Genomic DNA, 22,041 nt, shown 5'->3' with positions numbered 1-22,041 from the left:
ATCGGCCAGAGCCACGTATATTGCTAATACTGTCACACAGGCCCAAAATTGTTTGCGCACTCTCTTTTCGGTTGTAAAGAAATTGACGGGATCTGACACTGTCCCTACTCCACCGATACTTGATGAGGTACAATGTGACTCTATTGCCGAGTTTTTTATGGAGAAGGTTGAGCTTATTTATGGTTCTCTGGGTTCTCCTCCCCTTCCCATGGAATCTGCCCTGCTCCCTGATCTCACTTATAGAAACGTGCCTGACTCGGGGGCTAATCTCAACGGCTGGCTACCATTTGACGATACATCTTTTCTTAGTTGTCTGGCAAGTATTAAATCGGGCTCTCCACGTGATCCTTTGCCTGTTAAAATCTTGAGACAACTTTGCCCGGACTCCCTTAATGTTTTGAAAGAGCTTCTCAACTCTTCATAGAGAGAGGCCTCTATCCCGCCTGAGTGGAAACACGCAATGAATATTCCACTCTTAAAAAAGGCTGGAGCTGACCCTACCAACTTATCACATTTTAGGCCTATCTCTCTGCTACCCGTACTCTCCAAGATTTTGGAAAGACATATTAATAACCAGCGAACTCATTATGTGGAAAGTCTGGGTTTCCTTCACCCATCCCAATCCAGTTTTAGGGCCAATCAATCCACCGAAACTAGTCTTCTTGGAGTCACCGAGAAACTGCGTCATTGTATCGATCACAGAGAGACATCTGCACTCATATTACTTGATTTGAGTGCGGCTTATGATACTGTGTCGCATTCCATCCTTCTCTCATCTCTCCGGTCTTTGGGAGTTGAGAGTCCTGCCTTGGCCTGGCTTGCCTCCTTCCTTGACGGCTGTACTTTCCAGGTCTTTTCTGCGAAAACCTCTTCCAAAATGTGTTCCTCAGCGTATGGTGTCCCGCAGGGGTCTATCTTAAATCCTTTACTTTTTAATATTTATGTTAGACCCCTGGCCACCATTGTGGAGAAAGCGGGCCTCTCTATATTTTCATATGCTGACGATACACAAATTTTTTTTTCTACTGTGGAAGACGGCAGCATTTCAGTTCTGAAACAAGGGTTGAATAAAGTTTCTGAATGGATGTGCAACAACTTCTTGAAACGTAATGGGGACAAGACAGAGGTTGTTATCTTGGGCAAGGGGAAGAATTTATGGGGACCCCAACACTGGCCCCAAGAAATGGGTTCTCTCCCCCAACCTGTTGCCCAGGTTCGCAACCTCAGATTTCTCATTGATGAGAATCTCTCTATGCGGCAGCAAGTAGTAAAAGCGGCCTCTACATGTTTTACCATCCTAAGATGGCTCCACCAAATTTTATGGATGCTTCCTGCCTCCACACAAAGGACGGTCGTCCAGGTCTTAGTTATCTCACGCCTGGACTACGGGAACGTCCTTTATCTTGGAGCTGACCAAGAAACTCTCAGAAAGCTTCAGGTTGAGCAGAACACAGCTGCACGTCTCCTCTGCCATGTTCCACGGAGAGTCTCTATTTCCCAGTCGGTTCTAGATCTCCACTGGCTCAGGATTGCTAGCAGAATAAAGTTCAAGGCCCTCTGCTATATATTCAAGATCAAACAGGGCGCAGATTCATGCTTATCGCCCCACTCGTTCTTTGAGATCTTCTTGCAAAGGTGATTTTATAATTCCTCGGTTTAAGTTGGTGAAAATGGGCGGTCGCTCGTTCTCCCACTTAGGCCCGAAGATCTGGAATACCCTTCCCACTGCTCTGAAAACTGAAACTCTCTATCTCAGTTTTTGCAAAGGACTTAAGACATGGCTCTTTCAGCAATGATTTGTGTTGTTCTCTCTTCCTTCTTTAATTCTGTTCCTTGGCCCCGGGAAACCCTTTGTGGGTAGCTGAGCACCTTAAAAGTTAAATAAATAAATAAATAAATTGGGTGAATGTCTAAATCTTCATTTAATAATTGGGAAGTACACAATAGCAAAGCATGGTGATCTTCATCTGGCCTTTATGGATCTATCCTCAGCTTTTGACCTCGTTAATCAATCAAAACTGTGCGCTACCCTCCATAGCAGTTGCTTAGATGCAGATGTGATTTCTTTTCTGTCGGCTATTCACGAGAACACCTCAGCCGCTGTACGTTATAACCAGGACGGTAGCCTCACAGATTCTTGCGCCGTTAAAAGAGGGGTCAGACAGGGATGCATTTTAGCACCCCTGTCGTTTACACTCTATATCAATTAATTAGAGGCCGTTTTGACTTCCAATTGTAAAGACATCCCAAGAGCTGGTACAAAAATTATGCCAGCATTGCTCTATGCGGACGATGCTGTTTTGGTGGCAAGGACTTTGAGAGGACTGCAAACTCTTTCAGATTGTTTTATTGATTTTATGGATTCTCTGGATCTGGTCACTAATTTTAAAAAGTCACACTCTATGACCATTGGCTCGGGTTGAGCCAGGAAGGCCAAATTCTACTGTAAGAAAATGGAATTAACAAAGGTCCCTGCATTCCCATATTTGAGGGTTCTTTTTGATGATAGGCGCATGTGGTTAGCGGAACGCCTAAATAAAAGAAACACACTAGCAAGAGCATCAGGAGCAATTGTAGATTTTGCTAAAAGAATCGGCTCTAAACCGCTACCGGCCCTCATGAAGATTTACAACGCCAAGTGTATCCCTATGGTGACTTATGGGAGCGAAATATGGGGATATACTGAATCCGGCGATATTCAGGTGGCGGAAAATACCTTTTTTAGTAGATTGTTGTCGCTCCCGGCTTCTACCCCTGTTTTTAATCTTCATGAAGATCTAGGAGCTGGCTTTATTGCGGACCAGATTGCGATCGAGCCCCCTGATATTCTGGTTGGGAATTTGGGCGCAACCATCCCCTAACTTAAATCAGCTGATCATCCAAGACTGTATTTCGCTAGACAAGGGATTAGATATACCGTGGGTACGTTATATTAAGTCTCCGATGGACTCTCTGGCTGTCCTGACCTTTTTTTGAGCCCTAGAGCCCTGGGTAAGTCAGCTATCAGAGACTTGAAAAGGCAGTTTTTGGATAGACCAATGTCGACAAGGGAGGATAGGGAACTAGTAAAACCTACAGTGAGAAGCTTTGTCACATTGAGCATAGGTAGAGAGTTGCAGCCATATTTGTCCTATATAAATAAACCTTTTCATTTATTTGTCTTAATTAGATTTGAGCATAATATGGCTCACTGGCTATTAGCCTTCCCTAAAGGATTTTTAAAGAAGGATCTTTGATTCCTTGTCCTTGTGACAACTTCTCTGATCAGAACATTTTTCACAAGATATTTTTCTGTGATTTTTATGCGTCATTACGTAGGAAATTTATTATCCCCCTCCTAAAAAAACAAAATGTTAACCAAGTTAGGCCAGCGCTGGTGTACCTACAAATACTGGCATCACCCTTGGTGTGTTTTGTAGTTGCAAGTTATGTAACAGGTGCAATAAGGTGTAGGAATAGGCCTGTGGAGTCATAGAGTGGACTGTGTTTTAAAACAAGGTTATTTATTTATCATCATGTATTTTTTAACATATTGTTATGTAAATAATTAATTATTTGATGAATTTAGATATTTATATTATATAGTTATTTATCTCCCGAGGACCTGAGTAGGAGTGTCTAATGTATATGAATTATTAAATATATTGTCACAGCTTAAGAATTATGTATTAAAGTACTGTCGAATTCTAATGCTCTATGTCATGCACTTTGATGGTTTTAACTTAACCGAATAAAGATATGTTTGACTGACTGACTGACACTCTTTGAGGTTTTTTCCTCTTTGCATGTGTGTGGCTAAATGCAGCACACATGTAAAGAGTAAATACAGTTATTTCTCCTCATAACACCAGCCTCATGCAGACATACCTTTGTCTACAAGTCTTTGTAAATATGGATTTGTGTCAAAATCCATGGGTGGTTGCACTGGACTATCAATGCACCACCCACGGAATGTGCACCTGACGCAAAGTGACACCAGGCAGCGCAATGCGGTGCATTTTACTTTCCTACAAAGCCACTCAAATCAACATTTGCATGTCTTTGTAAATACCAAAAAGCATTTTGCATTAGGCTGTGCCAAAAATGGGACGCAACCAGGACTTGAAATCTTTATAACTCTAGACCCATGTAAATATGGGTTTGTGTCGAAATCTATTGGTGGATGCACAGAAACACCCATGCCGCAAAGTAAAGCAAGGAGGCTCAATCCTCTGCCTCTGGCTCCTTTTCCAGGTCTCGGCTCTAAATAGTGTGCATTTACTGCCTCGAACAGAGACATGCTGTATCTACTTTGAGTGGGTGCACAGCCTGTCCATAGGCTTTCCATTTAAGGGCACCACCATCGCTTCAATTTGTGTTCTCCCTTTTTATCAAGGTATGCATAGTCATGCCTGTTTCGCTGTTTAATCCGTCCCAAGAGCACCAGCCAACTAATGATAAACATTCGCAGACGCCATTTTCATCCATTGTTTCGGGACAACTTTTTACATTTGTTTAAGAGCGCTTTCACGAGGCTCCTGTCTTAATCCGCACCGTTCCTTGTATTTTCAGGTCCAGGCTGCTGGATAGCCGAATGGGCTGTACCCCGAGTGCACTTCTGCTGTGGTACTCCCTGCACTGCAGAGAACAGCTCAGAATGAGTCTGATGAGATCATGAACGTGCGGCATGCTAACTCTAAGCACCTTTTTATGGGAACCATTATTAAGTTAGGAATGATATCTCACTTCAGGCTAGGTAGTTTGCCAGCGAGGGCAGCGAGAGCGGCAATTCCATACAGGCCTGCCTGCCAGCAACGTTTTTTTCTGCAAGCATTTTTTCACTTATTAATATAATCTTTTGTGTAGCACTTTATTCTGTATCTGTTGCACGCCAGAGCATACAGCGCTCTTTTTTTTAGGAAAGAGGCTTCTCTCTTGTTTTGCCTGCACTATGTTTGTTTTCTTGAGTTTTGCTTTTCTCCTATAAATCAAGAACTGTAACCACTCCAGAGGGATTTAGAAAACACAGTATTGTTGTTCCACAGACCTTGGGCTATGCCAAAATGTATTATTTTCCCCACCTTTGCAAGTATATGGAGTAAGTTGACCCCCTGCACATACCTGCCCCCCTTAGTCGCTACTTGAGTGTTACCAAATGTTGGCATGTGTCGCTTGCATGGATCCTGGTTAAATCTGTTCTTACCTTGTGCGTTCCTGTGTACAAACAGGTTTGTAAATATTATGAATGTATTAACGAATAGGCTCGCACAGTGCAGCTCTGTGAACTAGAACGACCCCCTGTGCACGTGCAAACGAGGCTGGATTGCATTTTTTACAAAGACTCTATGTATTCTCAGATTTACAAAAGGGGGTGGTGATGAACAGAGTGTCTGAATTGAGCAGACCACTCTTACCCAGTCCAAAGATCAGGGCTTGATCCATCACCGTTATTTATCTCACTGCCCCATCCCAGCTCAGAACCTGGCTATATGCAAATCAGTCTGTCCCTGGCCCAGTGCATCATGGGAACAGGGCAGACTAAACTACCAAGCCAATTCTTTACCAGAAAGGAGACAAGCTACCAGGGACCGGTTTCTGGCATTTCAGCCGTCTTCGGCCCGGCTTGCTTGAATCCTGATGGAGCAGTGAGAAAGGGACTCATGTCTGAGTATACTCTGCCACACCTATAGTGGCCAAAATCGATTTACAAAAGGGGGTGGTGATGAACAGAGTGTCTGAATTGAGCAGACCACTCTTACCCAGTCCAAAGATCAGGGCTTGATCCATCACCGTTATTTATCTCACTGCCCCATCCCAGCTCAGAACCTGGCTATATGCAAATCAGTCTGTCCCTGGCCCAGTGCATCATGGGAACAGGGCAGACTAAACTACCAAGCCAATTCTTTACCAGAAAGGAGACAAGCTACCGGGGACCGGTTTCTGGCATTTCAGCCGTCTTCGGCCCGGCTTGCTTGAATCCTGATGGAGCAGTGAGAAAGGGACTCATGTCTGAGTATACCCTGCCACACCTATAGTGGCCAAAATCGATTTACAAAAGGGGGTGGTGATGAACAGAGTGTCTGAATTGAGCAGACCACTCTTACCCAGTCCAAAGATCAGGGCTTGATCCATCACCGTTATTTATCTCACTGCCCCATCCCAGCTCAGAACCTGGCTATATGCAAATCAGTCTGTCCCTGGCCCAGTGCATCATGGGAACAGGGCAGACTAAACTACCAAGCCAATTCTTTACCAGAAAGGAGACAAGCTACCGGGGACCGGTTTCTGGCATTTCAGCCGTCTTCGGCCCGGCTTGCTTGAATCCTGATGGAGCAGTGAGAAAGGGACTCATGTCTGAGTATACCCTGCCACACCTGTAGTGGCCAAAATCGATTTACAAAAGGGGGTGGTGATGAACAGAGTGTCTGAATTGAGCAGACCACTCTTACCCAGTCCAAAGATCAGGGCTTGATCCATCACCGTTATTTATCTCACTGCCCCATCCCAGCTCAGAACCTGGCTATATGCAAATCAGTCTGTCCCTGGCCCAGTGCATCATGGGAACAGGGCAGACTAAACTACCAAGCCAATTCTTTACCAGAAAGGAGACAAGCTACCTGTATTCTCAGGTCCTCTCACATGGCCTTTGACCAAATGTTTCCTTTTCCATTTTTCTTCCATATCTTACTAGTGATGTTAATACGAGTGTATGGGTGAATTGAACAGCTTTTAATATACATTCTTTTGTAAAGGTCTTTGTAAAGGTCTTTCATGTTATTTGTATTAATCAGAATCCTCTCATATCCTCGCAGGACCGAAGCAACCGACCGAAGCAACTTTTAATCTATACCAAAAATGTTATTCTTTCTCATGTTTTTGTGTCTTTGTTCATGTAAAATGTGTTTCGCTCAAACACTGTTCAACAGGCATCTTTTGGGTCGGAAAGATGGGAAAATTAACATAGCATTTTTGATTGGAAATGTGATACTCAAAAATTAAACGGTGTCTGATGTTGTCCTCCGAGTGATCACAGTGCATTTAAATGGACATCTCAGAATAGGCCATTGTCACATTTTCAGCACAGTCACGTCACAGAGTCCAAGGCTGGTAACCTGGTGGCATTTATTTAGGTCTCCGCTTGTTATGACTCGTTTCATGTGAGGTGACTGTGAAAGACTGTTTCATGGAGAGCCATTGTAGAGCGCCAGTGTGGGCACAGGGGCTTTGTTTGGCAGGGTGCCATGCATTGGGTGTGCTCACTTGTGGCATGTGTGGGTATGGTTTGCTTCCCAGCATGGGTGGAAGGTGGGCATGGGGTGGGGCAGGTATATTCTGTTTTCTTTCATGGTCTAACAGTTTCCCTTCATTTTGGTTCTTTCCTCAAAGGTGGGGGGGGGGTCAGTTATCTGCTGTTTTCTATTCATGGTCCAACGGTTTTCCTTCCTTTTGGTTTTTCCTATTGTTTCAGCTCTGTGATGGGATTACGTTTTGACCCCCACTCCCCCTCAGGCTTGGCCAGCTATGTGTAGCATGTGTCAGCCCCGGCACCTGCTAGGGTGCAGCAGGCAGAACGTAACATGCCACTGCAAGTTTACTTGTCTCCACGAGCCATTCCCATGATTAGGGACAGTGGTTGAGACACCTATTACAGACCAGGAGATGTCAAAGCTGCGAGAGCTAGGCGCTATGTAAATATTGGTATTGTCTGGTTGCTAACAGGTTTATTTGCACCTATGCAAACCGTATGAATATTATAATTGCTAGGCTAGTTTTCTTTCTTTTTTCACTGTCTTTGTTACTCTTGGTTGAAAAGTTCAAATTTCATGTTCTCCCATACACAAATGTATGGAGTTGTAATGCAGCTCAGTGGGTTACGCACCGGCTGCAGAGCTGTGTGTGTGTCCAGTAATGTATTGAGGTGCGGACAACCCTATTATAATCATGTATTACAATGCAGCAGAGGGACTCTTCCTGAACATCTCTGCAAATAGGCAATTTAATTGCCGAGACCGATTGGCTATGCTAATGCTTGTCTTACAAAGCCCTGTAAACTGAAATTTGTGTGACTTTGTAAATACCAAAAAGGTTTTTTCATCAGGGCTGCGTCAAAAAAGTGAAGCAACCCCAATGCAAACTCTTTATAAATTTGGGCTAAAATATACTTACATTCCTGATCCAAAAATGTAACAAGTTAAAACCTCTTAGTGAAATTAGGATGAGAAGAAAAACCGACACAAACATAGAAGACCTGAATCAGAACCCCCCGGTCCAAATACCAAGCCAAGAATGAATTTATTTGAGGGTGGTAAACCCCAAAACTCCCCAGAAGCTATGCCCCTGCCTCCAAAAAGGCCTGTTACATGGGGCACCACATGTGCTAGAATCAAAGGGGGACATCTTTTCATGCAGACTTTGAGGTATCAAAAGTTTGTGATAAAAATAAGCAGCAGCATGTGCAAGATTGCTCACTCACCTGCTGAACCCTAACCAATGCCAGAAAGCATACTGTAGTTAATGTGCGATACGGGATATAAGGGGCAGTGTATTCACCTGTGTTCGCTCTTCTGTTTATGGTTGGGGTGCCAAACCCTGGAGCTCTCTGCTCCTGGAGGAAAGCTTATAGATCTCTGTCCTATATTTGGGTAAAAGAAAACTGACATGCTCCCTCCAGTAAAAATATATAACTTACTTCTGCAACCTAAATCTGAATCTACCCTTGCTGTGGTACTCCGCCTATAGGCTGCTCTGTCCAGCAGCCTGGTTTTACCACCTTCCTACGCGATACCCCATTGAAGTGCAAACACTTTTTGTAGATGCTCCCAGCATCCGAGTAAATACCTTTTTAGGTCAAGCTAGACAGCGCATGAGCTGTCTCTTCAAGACCTGCTGTAATCGGTCTGTGGACTACGCGTTCATCCCCTTTCTTGGCATTGCTTTTCATTTGTCTATGTCAGTGTCCTTTAAAAATCCTTGCTTGCTAGTGGTCAGTCCTGCCTGTTTGTTCCTCCTTTCTCTCTTCTGTTCCTCCTACAGAGCAGGGACTTAGTACTGTCTCATTCCGCTATGGTTCTTTATCTGTTCTTTGGTGGACAATTTTTTCTTGGTGTTCAGCGCCATTGTTGCTTACATTTTACTATAGCATTTCTCCCTTCCACCTCCTCTTCATGCCACAGTTATGTTAGTGCTTTCACCCATGAGCTGTGCCTGCAGCTCCTTCACTTGTGTTTTTTTAGCCTTTTTGCAATTTACGATGTCGATCAGCAGTTGGGCTTTGTTCGGTAGGATATTCATTTGGTTTTGTGCTTCCTTTTAAGAAGGATTGGGCTTGTTGACGTCTTGTTTTTAGGCATGACTACGGCCATCCTAAACGGGAGCCATGTTGCAGTGGGACATTTTCAATAATAGGTATGATAAGATTGTGTGTTACTGCAACACACTAGCATTTAAACGTTACCCCCCCCCTAAGGTATTTCCTTATATAAACTGTTGTGCATTCATTTTTATTTGGAGTAGTGAAGTACACGTAGCCCTTTTTCCTTTCTAAACTATCCCCTGAAATCGTATTTATTTGTTGAGGGCGTGGCATCTGCGTGGGTTAAAATTTTTTAAATTTATATGAAGCCTTTGCCAACTGTACTGCCCACAGTGACATTGAGTGGTCTAGAGTTTGTCATTCACTTGCACTTCATGCTTTTACAACTCATTTATTTCTCACTACTTCCTTCTTCCGGTCGCTTTTAGAGCAACGTTCGGGCTAGTCTTGTCCTCTTTTATCCAATGTTCCAAGTAAGATGGTAATGGTTTATGCATTTCTGCCAAAGAAGTCTTTTTACAATCCACATCCATCCTCTCTCTGTAATGGTGCCTGCCATATCAAAGGGCCCACAGGATGTTCTTTAGAGCCACTGCTGTCTTTTTACATCAATATCGTGAGGGCTGCACGTCAATGACAGTGGCCGTATGGCTTGGAAGTATAATTATGGTCTCCCAGCCTGGAATTGGTGAATAATTGCTTCTCGATGTATGACAGCAGTAGCGGCTCCTCGAGGGAGTGCTGCGGGGAGGTGGGTTAGGGGTGGGGCAGGGTGGAGGGTAGTAAACTCCGGAATTGGGCTGAACAGAGTTGAGTACAGAAATAAATAATTAAAACAAATTGAATTGCGCACGCTGCAACGCCAAATCGGCAATGCAGTGCGCAATGTAATTTGTTTTATTTATTTATTTCTGTACTCCACTCCGTTCGGCCCAATTCCGGAGTTTACTACCCCCTACCCCCCACCCCGCCCCACCACTAGCAGCACTCCCTCGAGGACAGGGCGCAAGTCCTAAAAAAAGAAGTGGGGGGAAGCTGACTTCATGACAGGAAGTGACGTCACGAAAGGTGTCTTGCACCATCAGACTCATTGCCTCCCCTCGCTCACCCCTTAGATGCGATCATGCGATTGCATCAGAGAAGCTAGTGCGTGAGCAGCGTTCTGAATGGGCTCCGATCTCGCCCCAGAGAGGCCAAAGAGTGAATGTGTGGCTCTATTTGCTCCAGTTATCGAGCTCCCGGTAAAAAAAAGTGGGGGGACGCCGTCTACCCACGTGGTACCCCGACTCGAGCCCTGCTCGAGGAGCCGCTACTGTATGACAGAACTATTACAGAGAAGCGTGAGTATTCCTTATGGCAACCGGGTAAATTAAACAAGTAGTTCTTTGTTGTACCTGTCTGAGTTTTATTTCTGAGGGGGCATGCTGTGGGTTTATTAAGCATCTTTTCATGTCTATTAACTTTTGCCATCCATCTCGAAGTTGCCGCCTGCGCTGTCATCCTCCCCTCCCTCATAAATATCTTGTTGCATTTCCTTTTCGACTGCTTTTCCCTGCTTGTTATAATGTGTTGATTCCATCCTGTTATCAGCACTATATACATCTGCCAATGTCCGGTTTCAGTTTGCCAGTAAGCTTTCTTCCTTTTCTCGAAAACAAGATAAAGAAATCACTACACCTCTTCCAAGTAAGTGCGAGAAGAGGGTGTCAGCAGCTGTGCTTTTCACAATAAAATGTTAACTTTATATAATTCACGATGCTTGGATGGTAAATAAATCTTCTCACAAAGATGCTTTTCTTTCAGTGTTGGCACAATTCAGTGTGAGCACTTTTTTTTCGGTCCGCTTATCACTGTGTGGCAGACTGTCGTAAATCACAGGGACTCTGAATAAGGTGACACTTGCCTGCCCCTCCAGTATGATTGCTATTTACTGGGCTTTGCCCATCATCCTGATGAAATGGTAGAAACCTAACGCTTCTTGGCAGGTTGGCCTACCCCGCCACATCAGCTTGTTTTCTTTTTGGCTGTCTTGCTTTGTGTGTGTCTCTCTCTCTCTCTCTCGAGTCTCTGTACAGGTTGCTGTATTAATGCCTCTGCGTGTATCTCTCTCTCTCTGTTTGTGTCTGTCTTCCGCTGTTTGGCATTTTGCAAAACGGATATTGTAACAAATAAATAGATGAAGCAATTACAACAAAATCATTAAAAACCCCACAGCTGTCGGTGCCTGAGTGAAGGGAAAAGGGAAGGGAAGGGAAGGCTCATCCCATACTCCATAATTCTTCGTAATGCCCTTTCTCCTGTCTTTTCTCTCCCTCTCACTCTCACTCTCCTCCCTTCTCTTCTTCTCCCTCTCTTTCATTCTCTTCCCCTTTCTATCACTCTCCTTTCTCTTCATTCTGTTATCCCCTCCCACCTCCTCCTTTCCACCTCTTTAATCTTCTTTCACCTTCCCTCCTTCCTTCCTCATTTCATTACTTGTCCCATTCTATTAATTTACCCCTTTCTTCTCATCGGTCTTCACCCTTTTCCCAGCTTTCTCAATTTTTCAATTCTTTCTAACTTTACTTTTTTTCTCCTGTGCCATCTCGCATTCCTCTTCCTTTTCATAATTTCCATCCAGCGCCTCTACCCCCACTTTATCTCTTCTACTTTCCTTAATCTTCCAACTTCTAACCTTCATTTTGCTGCAAATTCCTGACCTGTTTTATTTTTTCTCTTAAAGGTGATGTTACTTTTCCTTTCCATCATCTCTCTTGCTTGCTCCAGATAATGTTGTTGGACACTAGGGGCCTCATTTATGAGAAGTGACGCATCGCTGCATGAAAGCAGCGATGCGTCACTTCTCAGTGCGCCCTCCTAGCGACATGATGCATGCGTCATATTTACAGTATGACGCATCCTGTTGCAAGGAGTTACAGATGTAAATGTAAATTGATACTTGTATAGCGCACTACTCACCCGCAAGGGTCTCAAGGCACTTGTACGAATACCGCTGTGGAACCCACCCTGGCTTTCCCTGTGAGGCGTCCACTCCTGGGCACCCCCAGGGTGGAGGCCAGGCATCCTTAGCGTTGTGGGGGCCGTTGTGGAGATTAAGCAAGCTATTGCCCAGAGTTGCAGAGTTGGACTCCATGATTGGAATAGGCACTGAGGCGAAAATTATCAGGTCCGTGGAATTTTTTAGCCCAAGACCCGCCGAGGCGGGGAATTGAACCCTGGTCCCGGGCTAGACCTCTGCATCAGGGTCTGCCGCTCTAACCATTGAGCCACACTTCTCCACTATAGGTACCCAGGACATAGGTGCATCCAAGGCCTACCAGGGGCTGCAGCATGTATTATGCCACCCCTGGCTGGCCATCCAAACTGACACCACAGGCTAAACACTCAGCTTGGGCAAGGTGGTGTAATCACCCCTTGCTTAGATATAGTATTCTTATATCTACCCTTATATATAGACACATATATACCTATAAGTCACTCCTATGGCAGGCCTTGACAATCCTGAAGGCAGAGTGCTTGGTTTTATGTGAGATTGTGCTCTAGCTTGAACTGAGCCTGTCTGCAGCTTTCTGAACCATGTCCTTATAGCTGTTCTATGATATAGCCACACCATATATTCTTAAGTGCATTATAATCCTCGCTGTTAATGCTAACTTTGGTTTGGCTTTATCAAAACATGTTGTGTAAGGTGCCAAACACTTTGGAATACTACCCCCCCCAACCAGTCCTGGCGGCAGGGGTAGCATTCCACCCTTCTAGAGGGAGAAGACATGTAGTTACTGCTTTACCCGGTTAAAGTTAAACAGAGCCTCAGCATCACAAAATGGATGCTGCTGCCACAGACACCAGTCTGACCTCCTGCTGCTGGACGAAACTCCAGCAGGGAAAGGCCTGAACAATAGGTTTCCTGTCAAGGGAGGTGCTGGCACTTCCCCACACAGCCTGTAGTGGATTGAGGCAGGGTGGGTTCAATGGAAACTGCTGTTTCCAGACACTGCCTGGGGCCCACAAGGTGCTCCATGCATAGCCCGGTTCAAACCAGTTGCTGGGGCACTCCAGTCCCAGCTCTGGTGCGATACTGAACAAAGAGAAAGGGGTGTAACCACCCCCTTCTCAGGTTCCACCCATAGGAGGGACCTAGCAGGTAATCCAGCCCCTTAGATTAGTATAAAGTTAGGAGCTGTGTCTAGAGACATTAGATTATCCTGGAAGAAACTCTGAAACAAACTCTTGGACCTTCGATGTTCCATTTCGACTGGAAGACTGAAGACATCTCCCTTGTGGTCAAGGAGTGACCATCCTGTGCCAACTGGCACCAACAGTTACTTGCCTGTTTGCTTTGTCAATGCTCCTGCCAGAACCCGAAGACTTAGCGACGCAGCCTCTAGACTTCCAGACTTCTCTGACTCCGACCCACATCCACAGCTAAGCTGAGACCCGTGGACGACACGAAAGACGTGGGCCCGGACCTCCTGCAGTACCTGCTTTTTGCTAACTGTGCAGCTTCTGAGGCGTCCTCAAAGTTGTGCATTGGGGATTGAGAAGCCCCAACCCTGAGCAGTAAGTGCACCGAAACTCAGCCCTCCACACTCCACGAGTGCTGCGTGGGGCCTGCGCCTGCATTTCTCATCGAAGCATCTTCACGGTTGCTAGCCCGTTGGCTAGTGGCCCTCCTGAAGACATCCTTTTGAAACAACGCTGCTTGCCTGGTTGCTCTGGGCTTGCTCCTGCTTTCCTGTAAAGGGGAAGCTCCCCAGACCTTGCTGGTCTGAACAAGAAGCAGAACTTCCTTTCCTGCGTAGATTGCCTTTGCCAAGGCTTGTTGACCCTGATCCGGAAGCCGACACCGCCAACAGCTAGATCCTTCATGGGAAAGTCCGTATCCAGCTCCTGGTCGTCGTCGACGCCTCCTGGTTTACGTGGCTGCAGAGACAAGCTTCATCTCCTCACCTGATTGCATCTCGACATCGCCTGGTTCCTTCCTGGTTCCTTCCTGGTCACTGGCTAGTGACCCAGACTCTGTTCCCTCTGCTTTCAGGTTCTTCACTGCTCCGATCCACCCTTGGATCCATCCGGACACTTTCCTCCTGGTCGCTTGCAGCACTTTCTTGCAGCTCTTCATAGGATTGATCGACGAAACCCGACACGAAAGAAAACCTATCCACCCGGCTTCCCTGGGTGAGGTAACTCGAGTACTCCGGCGCTCCAGTGGGTAATAACTGTCCAAGTGTCCTAGTTTAACTGGGTTTCCTGTACTTCACCTGGAAGTGTCCGAAATCTACTACTTTGTAACTTTTATGTTCCCATTGAAAGTCTATGGTAACTCGCGTGTGTGTTTAGACACTGCACACGCATCCTGTGGGACTTCTACTTCCTAACCTTTGGTTGTTCAGTGTAGCCCCAGCAATTTCCTAAGCCCTAGGCCTACTCACCTTTCCTGAAGTGGTTCTTATACCACTTACTTAGTATATGGTTCGTGAGGCCCCTAGGGCAGAATTGTATTTGTTCAACTTATAGTATGCTTATTGAGTAACTTGTGCTGTATCTCGAACTATGACCTCATAAAGAGTGCAGAGGGGTTGTGTAAGTAATAAATACATATATATTTGATGTATACCTTGTGTGGTTTCCTTTCATTTGGTATTCAATGGATTATAATTGGTAAAGCAATTGGCTTCACATGTTCTCTGAAGTATTAGCCTAAGACTGTTTTGTCCATGCTACCACTAGGATAGCTGGTCTATAAGGTTGACTTTACAACCATCACCATAAGGGTTGTTTGGACTGATACAGGGTGCCCACTAGAATAGGGGATATCACATATCAGGCCAACTTCTCACACTCCATAACTGAAATAATCACAAAAAATGCTGCTTAAATAGTTTTTACCTGCTCAGGCTCCACATGACAAAACATGGAGATTTTTTCTTTCACAGGCATTTCAACAGGCTTGGCACTTCGACAAACGATCTGCAAAGAAAAATGTGTAAATGAAACTTTAAAACAAAAAAACTGACTTAAAGAGAACGTGTAACCAAATGTAAAACTATAAAGTTCAGAAGATCACAGAAGGTCAAACAGTCAGAGCCCAAGATTCTTGGGTGAGTCCATATCACAAACTGGTGAAAGACTGAAACTTTCATATTCAGTATTTCCTACCATGGATACATACACTGATCTACTATCAAGGGCAAGAATAATTGTTCTTTAAGGGTGGAAAAGGAGAGCAAACATCCACATATTTAATTTAATGTACCTTCTTTATTTAATGTAAACAATGGGAAAGGGGTGTCTCCATGGGGAAACATATTTTTTCATGGAGAAACATAACATAATTGAAGGCTCATTTCTATAAGCAAATCCATACCCCTGCTTATATTCCTGCATGTAGCAATACATCGACATATGTGCATACTTCTGAAAAACTATGATTGTGCTAGTTTTGCAGGGCATTTTTTAGAAATTCTTTGAGTATTAAAACGGTTTCAGAAATTCGCCTCAAATGTAGAGGTAGCCCTACAAAGCAGATTTCAGACTTTCTCCACTTTTTGTGAGTCAGTTCCTCAGTGGGGAGAGAGTGGAGAGACTGTAGGGAAAGTGATGCTTAACATGTCCTGCAAAACATTATATACACTCACCACTTGACTGCCTTCCTGTACTCCCCCACTCACCCAGAGGTTCTAAGCCTGATGCATAAAGAGGTCGGTCGCAGTGCACTGTCTGCACTTAGAAGTAATCAGGTTCTCCTTAGATGTTACAAAGGATGTTTAAGGCACTCACACCAGACCCGGCTCTAGGAAGTAGGATCTGGGAGGGCCCTGAAGATGAATAGGTTGGCCATAAACATCAGTCGAGATATCAAGAGTCTCGCAGTGTCTGAGAGCTGAGTCTGGGCATGCTGGATGGTCTTGTACGGATGTGAGCTGGCTATCATACCTACTGCCATGCTCAGACTACTAGTTTTGACTGTGTTTTTCCAGAGGTACAAAACCCATGGTTTTCTCTCTTCAGATGTGCCTGCCTCACCCTTCTTTCTCTCTGTCTTGCACTCCTCTTTCCTGACTTCACTCTGCTGTCCCGTTCACCTCACTCTCTACTTCCCCCCACCTCACTCTCTTCATCTCATCCTACTCTCTCTGCCTTATCCACCTGTTTCCCTGCTGTGCCCTGCTCTTTCTTTCTCCACTTCACCCTCATAGATCTCTCACCTCACCCTGCTCTATTTCGGCATTATCTTACTTTTACTCTTTCCTGAACTCGCCATCCTCTCACTGTGCGTCAACTTACTCTCACTGTGCGTCAACTTACTCTCACTCCACTTCATCCTTCTACTTCCATCCGGAGAATTCTGGGAGCCCCTTTTGCTTGATAAATGAATCCACCCATTGCAAAGTGTTGGCCCCACAATCCGAAGATTTAAATGACGCGAGTGATTTTCTAGTTCTTCAATTTTGTTCTCCAGGGTTATTTTGTCTTGCGCCGCCGTATTGACTTGCTGGTGCATGGCATTCATTTGGTCCTCTAATTGGGAAATCCTTGATTCAGCTTCTTGGATTCCGATAGGGAAGCTAGCGACTGCTTCTTCAATTTTTCCCACACCCGATGCGGACGGTCCCTTTCTTTAGAGTTATCAGACTCACCACTATCTGGCCCTTATCAAGAAGGCCCAAACAGCTTTTCTATTGTCCCTCCCAGGACCGTCATTGTATACCCTGAAGAAGTTCTTTGTATATGAACGAAACACGTTGTCTGGCTTTTTTGTATTTGGACACTTTTGAAAATAAAGGATTGATCAAGACAATTCCAACTATAACATATGACTTATTGACTTTTTGACCAACCGTCTTGTAATAACGAGTGGTGCACCACTCCAAAGTTTGGGTCACCCCTGCTGGCTTTTTTTGAAATTTTAGGTAGCACAAACTAGGCCCAGGGGTATTAGAGTACTTTAAATGAGGACCAGATAACATTACATAAGGTCAGATTTACTTTTGCTTTGGTGCTGATTTTTTAGGTACTCCAGCAGCACTTGCAGCACTTGCAGAACCAGTATTACCCCTGACCATCTCTGATACATCCTCACTGTCAGCCATTGATTTATATTGAGGCCTGAATCGGGTGATTGTTATGTATGGGACTTGTAAGTGTACTGCTGCAGGAATGGACATTAGAAAGGCAAATATATGTTTTTTTATCTTACCTATCAGGAGCACGGAGAGAGCGCGCTATGGCAGGTAAAGAGAGTGTGCAAAAATGTTGTGCACTCGCCTGCAGAAGGGGTTTACTGAAAGTGCATACTCCGAGTCATACAATACCAGTCCCTGTGAGCTGAAGCCCGCCGATGAATCAGGTTTCTGCATGCAGGAATTGGGATGCTGGAGACTAGCGTTGAAATCGGTAGTCTCCCGCTTGAATCGGGAGGGTTGACATGTATGGTTAAAAATGAGCACAACTAACTGCCTTCCGCTATTTAAAATCCAACTCACAGAGGGGATTTAATGAAAGTCTTCACATTAAAACTGTTCTCTAAAAATGGTCTTTATTATACACGCAGTATGGGGGCTAAGCAAAAGGGAAACACGTTTTTAATAATATTCTTAATCAATGAAGGAAGATTCTATAATTGGTTGTTCCTTTAATTTGTTATTCAGTTAGTATGCTTTTTTGCAATTTAACGTATTACGGATTTTCGAAAAACAATGTGTCAACTTTAAGGTCACTTGTCAATTGGTTTAAATATGTATGTTTTCCTAAATGTAAATCAGAAAGGATTTCTCATTGTGTGGAGTTTGTGCTGTATGTTTTCTTTGCCCAGAATCTTACCAGTCCTTTAGAATTGGACTTTGCATCAAAGAAGTGACCTAGGCTGGCAAAAATGTTAAAAATCAGCCCTCCATTGCAAGAGTCTATGACTGGAGAGGGAGCACAGTCAGGTCCTGGCAGTACATTCTGCTCTAAAAGAAGACCCTCAGCCTGCAGCCTGCCAGGGAAAAGCCAGAGAGGCAGAATGGCCAGTCGACCGATGTAGGTAGTAACAACATCTGTGATTTAAGTGGTCCACGAGTACCAGCGATCAGCTTCGCAAAGCATTTTGAGCACATAAGTTCACCTGCTGTAATATAAGTTCAACAATGAGAACATAAAATCACGTGTATATTGGTTCCACCAAAAAATTGGGACAATAAGCCAGGATGCTGGAACTCCTGCATTTTTAAACTGAGGGTTAAAGGCAGGATGTGGCATTTCTCAATTACAGAAACGTAAGAGAACACTCATGAATTGATAAGTATACAGGTTGTTTTCACCCTGGAAATGTACACAAAATATATCCTATAAAAGCCACAAGTAAGTACCTATTCAAGGAAGAAGAACCTTCCCTTCCAGAACAAAATCTTAGCTACACTCACCCAAACACCCTTGCACTATGGCGCAAAAGTGTGAGCGTAGCGCTCAACATCAAAATTCTACACCGGCGCTAAGGAGAGGGGAGGAGCGAGCCAAATTTTTATATATATGGCACTCTCCTGCTCTCTCCTTCTCACACAACACACCACAGCATTTTCGGCACCTCTGCTGCGCGAGAATTTGGCAAATCTGGTCCTAAGTTTCTTCAGAATGCAGGCAGGGCTAACTTTCTTAAGTTTCTGGAATTGGCCCTGCCCGAATACCTAGATATGGTCACTGAGATACTAACAATTCTTCAAAACAGAGGGTCTTGGTAACTACCTACACTGAGTTATCAAAGTCACAAGTCTTCACAGAAGACCTTGAGGGTGTAGTCCAGCACTTATATATTTCGATGGGATCTCTCCAATTGCAGGAAGAAGAGAACCTGAATGAAAGCCAGTGCAAGGGTGACATATCTCCCTGTGTTGGGGCACAAATTTAAGGATTCAGCACGTTTCCTCTACAGGCGTAGCAGACGTTACAAGCAGTCAAAAAAGATGACAATTACTAGAGACTGAGAAGACTCCTTTTAGTTTTCCTGGGAGCCTGAGGGTGAAGTCTGATGGGAGAAATACAGTTCTTTCAACTTGTGGTGGCACAAAGCTTCTTGTAATCCAACTTGGACAAGTAACGCACGAAAGGACTCTGAGTACAGGTGCTTTCTTCTTTTACCACCATTGCTTGTTTTTGTTTTTCACAGATTTTCTGCTCAATGATTTCCTCTAATTTTTTGGATGAGGATTGGGTAAGATGAGACTTTAAAGCTCTTCTATGAGGTTATTTTTGCATAGATGCACGTTCCGTTGCCTTGAATCAAAGCAATTTCAAGTTTTGATATCTCCTTTTTTCCTTCTCTTCCCACTTACTGCAGGTCTTGGGGCCACCTGGTAGCCTGTACTTGTATGTTGGGAGTTCAAATTTCAGTAAACTCCACGTGGCAAAGGGGCAACATTGCACTGTTTTTTTACCCATTGCATCCTCTGTCTTTTCAGTCCAGAGTATAAAATATTTGTGATATTGCTTGCCTTATCCAATTAAAATCCTTAAATGCAAATATGTGTGTCAAACCCAGACGATTCGGTTTATTAAGTCTTTGTTCCCATCCGTTAATGATCATAATGTCAAGCAAGACAAAAGTGATTACTTTACATCGTCTGATGCCAAGAGATTAGACAATCTTAAATCTGGATGTTAGGCCTTCAATTATATATAACTTAATTTAACTTGGGGTTTTGAGATCTATCAGGATTTGATTGACTGTCAAGTGAACTAGGTTATAGTGCACTGCCCTTTTTTATGTCGAGCTTTCGAGACCTGTTGTATCTTCTTTGTTGCTTACAGCCAGCCCACTGCTTGTTATTTGTTAGTTTCAGTATCCTTTAAAAATCGTTGTTTGCTAGTGGCCAATCCATCACTACGTTCCTCCTTTTATCTGCCTGGTTGCTCCCATACAGAAGGGACTAAGTACTGCATCATTAAACTGTCGTTGTTTATATGTTGTAAAAGAGTGACTATATTTTTTCATTCTTTCCTGCAGGTGGTACATTGTGGGGCCCTGTTTAGCTTCCCCGGTATTTTGTTGTTGAATCTTTGCTTCCGCCCCTCCTTTCACTCAACATCATATGGACACAACTGCTCCCAGGGGTCCTGTGTGAATAATTAAACACATTGTTAGTCGCTCTGACTTTAAAACTGGGCTGGAATTCCTGTTTCCCTCAAGTCAAGTAGGTGCATGCCACTGAGAAGTCGTTGTTTGTTTGCTCTCGCGCTCTTCGGCTGCTTCCTCCGCTCTCTGCCTTAAACAGATGAGGCACAGTTACAGTCCCTGTGCACGTTTTACATGGGGCGAGAGTAGCCATAGTTCCTGGACTTGATTACTACATCCAAAGAAAAGAACAGTTTCTTCAAAACAGGGCTGTAATTCCTGTTCTCCTCAGCTTCCAGCTCATTGGTTTTAAAGTAGGTGCATGCGCACCGAGAAGTCGTTGTTTGCACTCACGCTCTTCGGCTGCGTCCTCTGACTCCGTTCTCTGTATTTAGCAGCCGGTACACCAGTGAGGCACAGTTACAGTCCCTGTGCATGTTTTTCAAGGGGCTTCTGGGTTTGTGCCTTGAATGTTCCCAGAAAAAAACTGTTTGCCGAAATGCAGTGCAGTGTTCGTTTGTGTATGCAGCCAGAGCCGCTACTAGAGCCAAATTTCGGGGGGCTAAGAAAAAATTTCGGAGGGGGGGCTGAACCTTTAATCAGTAGGCAGAGTGGAGCTGCAGGGGCTCTTAGAAGGGGTGACACAACTGCAAGGCCTAATTAACATTCAAATGGTATTTTAAAGACCTGTGAAACGTTCGGGTGCAGCTCTGTGTGTGCCCGGGATCTGTCTCATCCCGGGCTGCCACACACGACGGGGGGGCTGAAGCCTGGTGAGTCCAATGGGTGTTGTGCGCCTGTATGCAGCTACCCAGGAGTCTCTTCTCAGTTAATGTGAGGTGTCAATGAGAGGGCATCGCTGTATCTTCCGAAAAACACCGAAGAGCCGAGACTGCTGTGGGTGAGGACCAGGGCTTTAAGTAGGATGAAAAAACTGAGGGGGGTCCTTTCAAAGGGGCGTGGTCAATGTAAATAAGGGCGTGGCTTAAAAAAAAGTAAGCTACTAATCTGTGTTTGGCACAGTGTACCGCCCGACTTGTATTTTGCTGTTCCTGTCATCGCGTCCAGAATGATATATGATACAACAAGCCACATCATACCTACAAATCAGGACTACTGGCTTTGTCAATGGTTGCTAGTTGCATAAGATAAATAAGCAGCAACCATGGCTTGTATACAATATTGAAAACACATCCACTTAAAGCCCTGGTGGTGACACCAAAATGTTGCTGCTCCCGAGATTCAAAAAGAGAAGGTAAATCCAGAGAGAAAATGACTCTCTAAAGGATTTCCCTTCCCCTACAACGCTCACCACGCGCACATCGATGTGCCTGCTGTCACTGCAGTCTGGAAAACAAAAAAACGGACCGCCTGTGCCAGGGCACAAAACAAGAGCCCGATAGAGACCCGTTTCAAGCCCCCCTTAAAAAAACTGCCGGTGCGACCGGGCCCACTTAAAGCCCTGGTGAGGAAACCGCGCAGGTGAGCGCTTAGAGGCTTTCTCATTCTTTGTTCATCAGTCTCCCTATCTGCGCCACGCTCTCAGTAAATAATATGCTATCTTAATCCCAGTGATGCCACTTTACCTATCCTGACCCTGAAGCATGCTTATTTTTCCTGATTAAAAGCACTAAATTGAAGAGCGTCTCTTTTGCTT

General features: G+C 44.6%; 1 protein-coding gene across 2 annotated transcripts in view; it reads right to left on the bottom strand.

Moving 5' to 3' along the window:
- The window catches only part of CTPS2 (CTP synthase 2), a 1,454,337-nt gene that overhangs the window by 1,029,848 nt on the left and 402,448 nt on the right, over window positions 1-22,041 (bottom strand). For both annotated transcript variants that reach the window (XM_086934328.1, XM_086934329.1), the window contains exon 7: window positions 15,182-15,262. In XM_086934328.1, the coding sequence (XP_086790454.1) occupies window positions 15,182-15,262 (81 nt within the window). The remainder of the gene's footprint in view (window positions 1-15,181; window positions 15,263-22,041) is intronic.

The sequence above is a fragment of the Lissotriton vulgaris genome, chromosome 8 (genome assembly GCF_964263255.1).
Source record: "Lissotriton vulgaris chromosome 8, aLisVul1.2, whole genome shotgun sequence".
Taxonomy (NCBI): domain Eukaryota; kingdom Metazoa; phylum Chordata; class Amphibia; order Caudata; family Salamandridae; genus Lissotriton; species Lissotriton vulgaris.
This window is presented reverse-complemented; position numbering and strand designations above follow the sequence as displayed.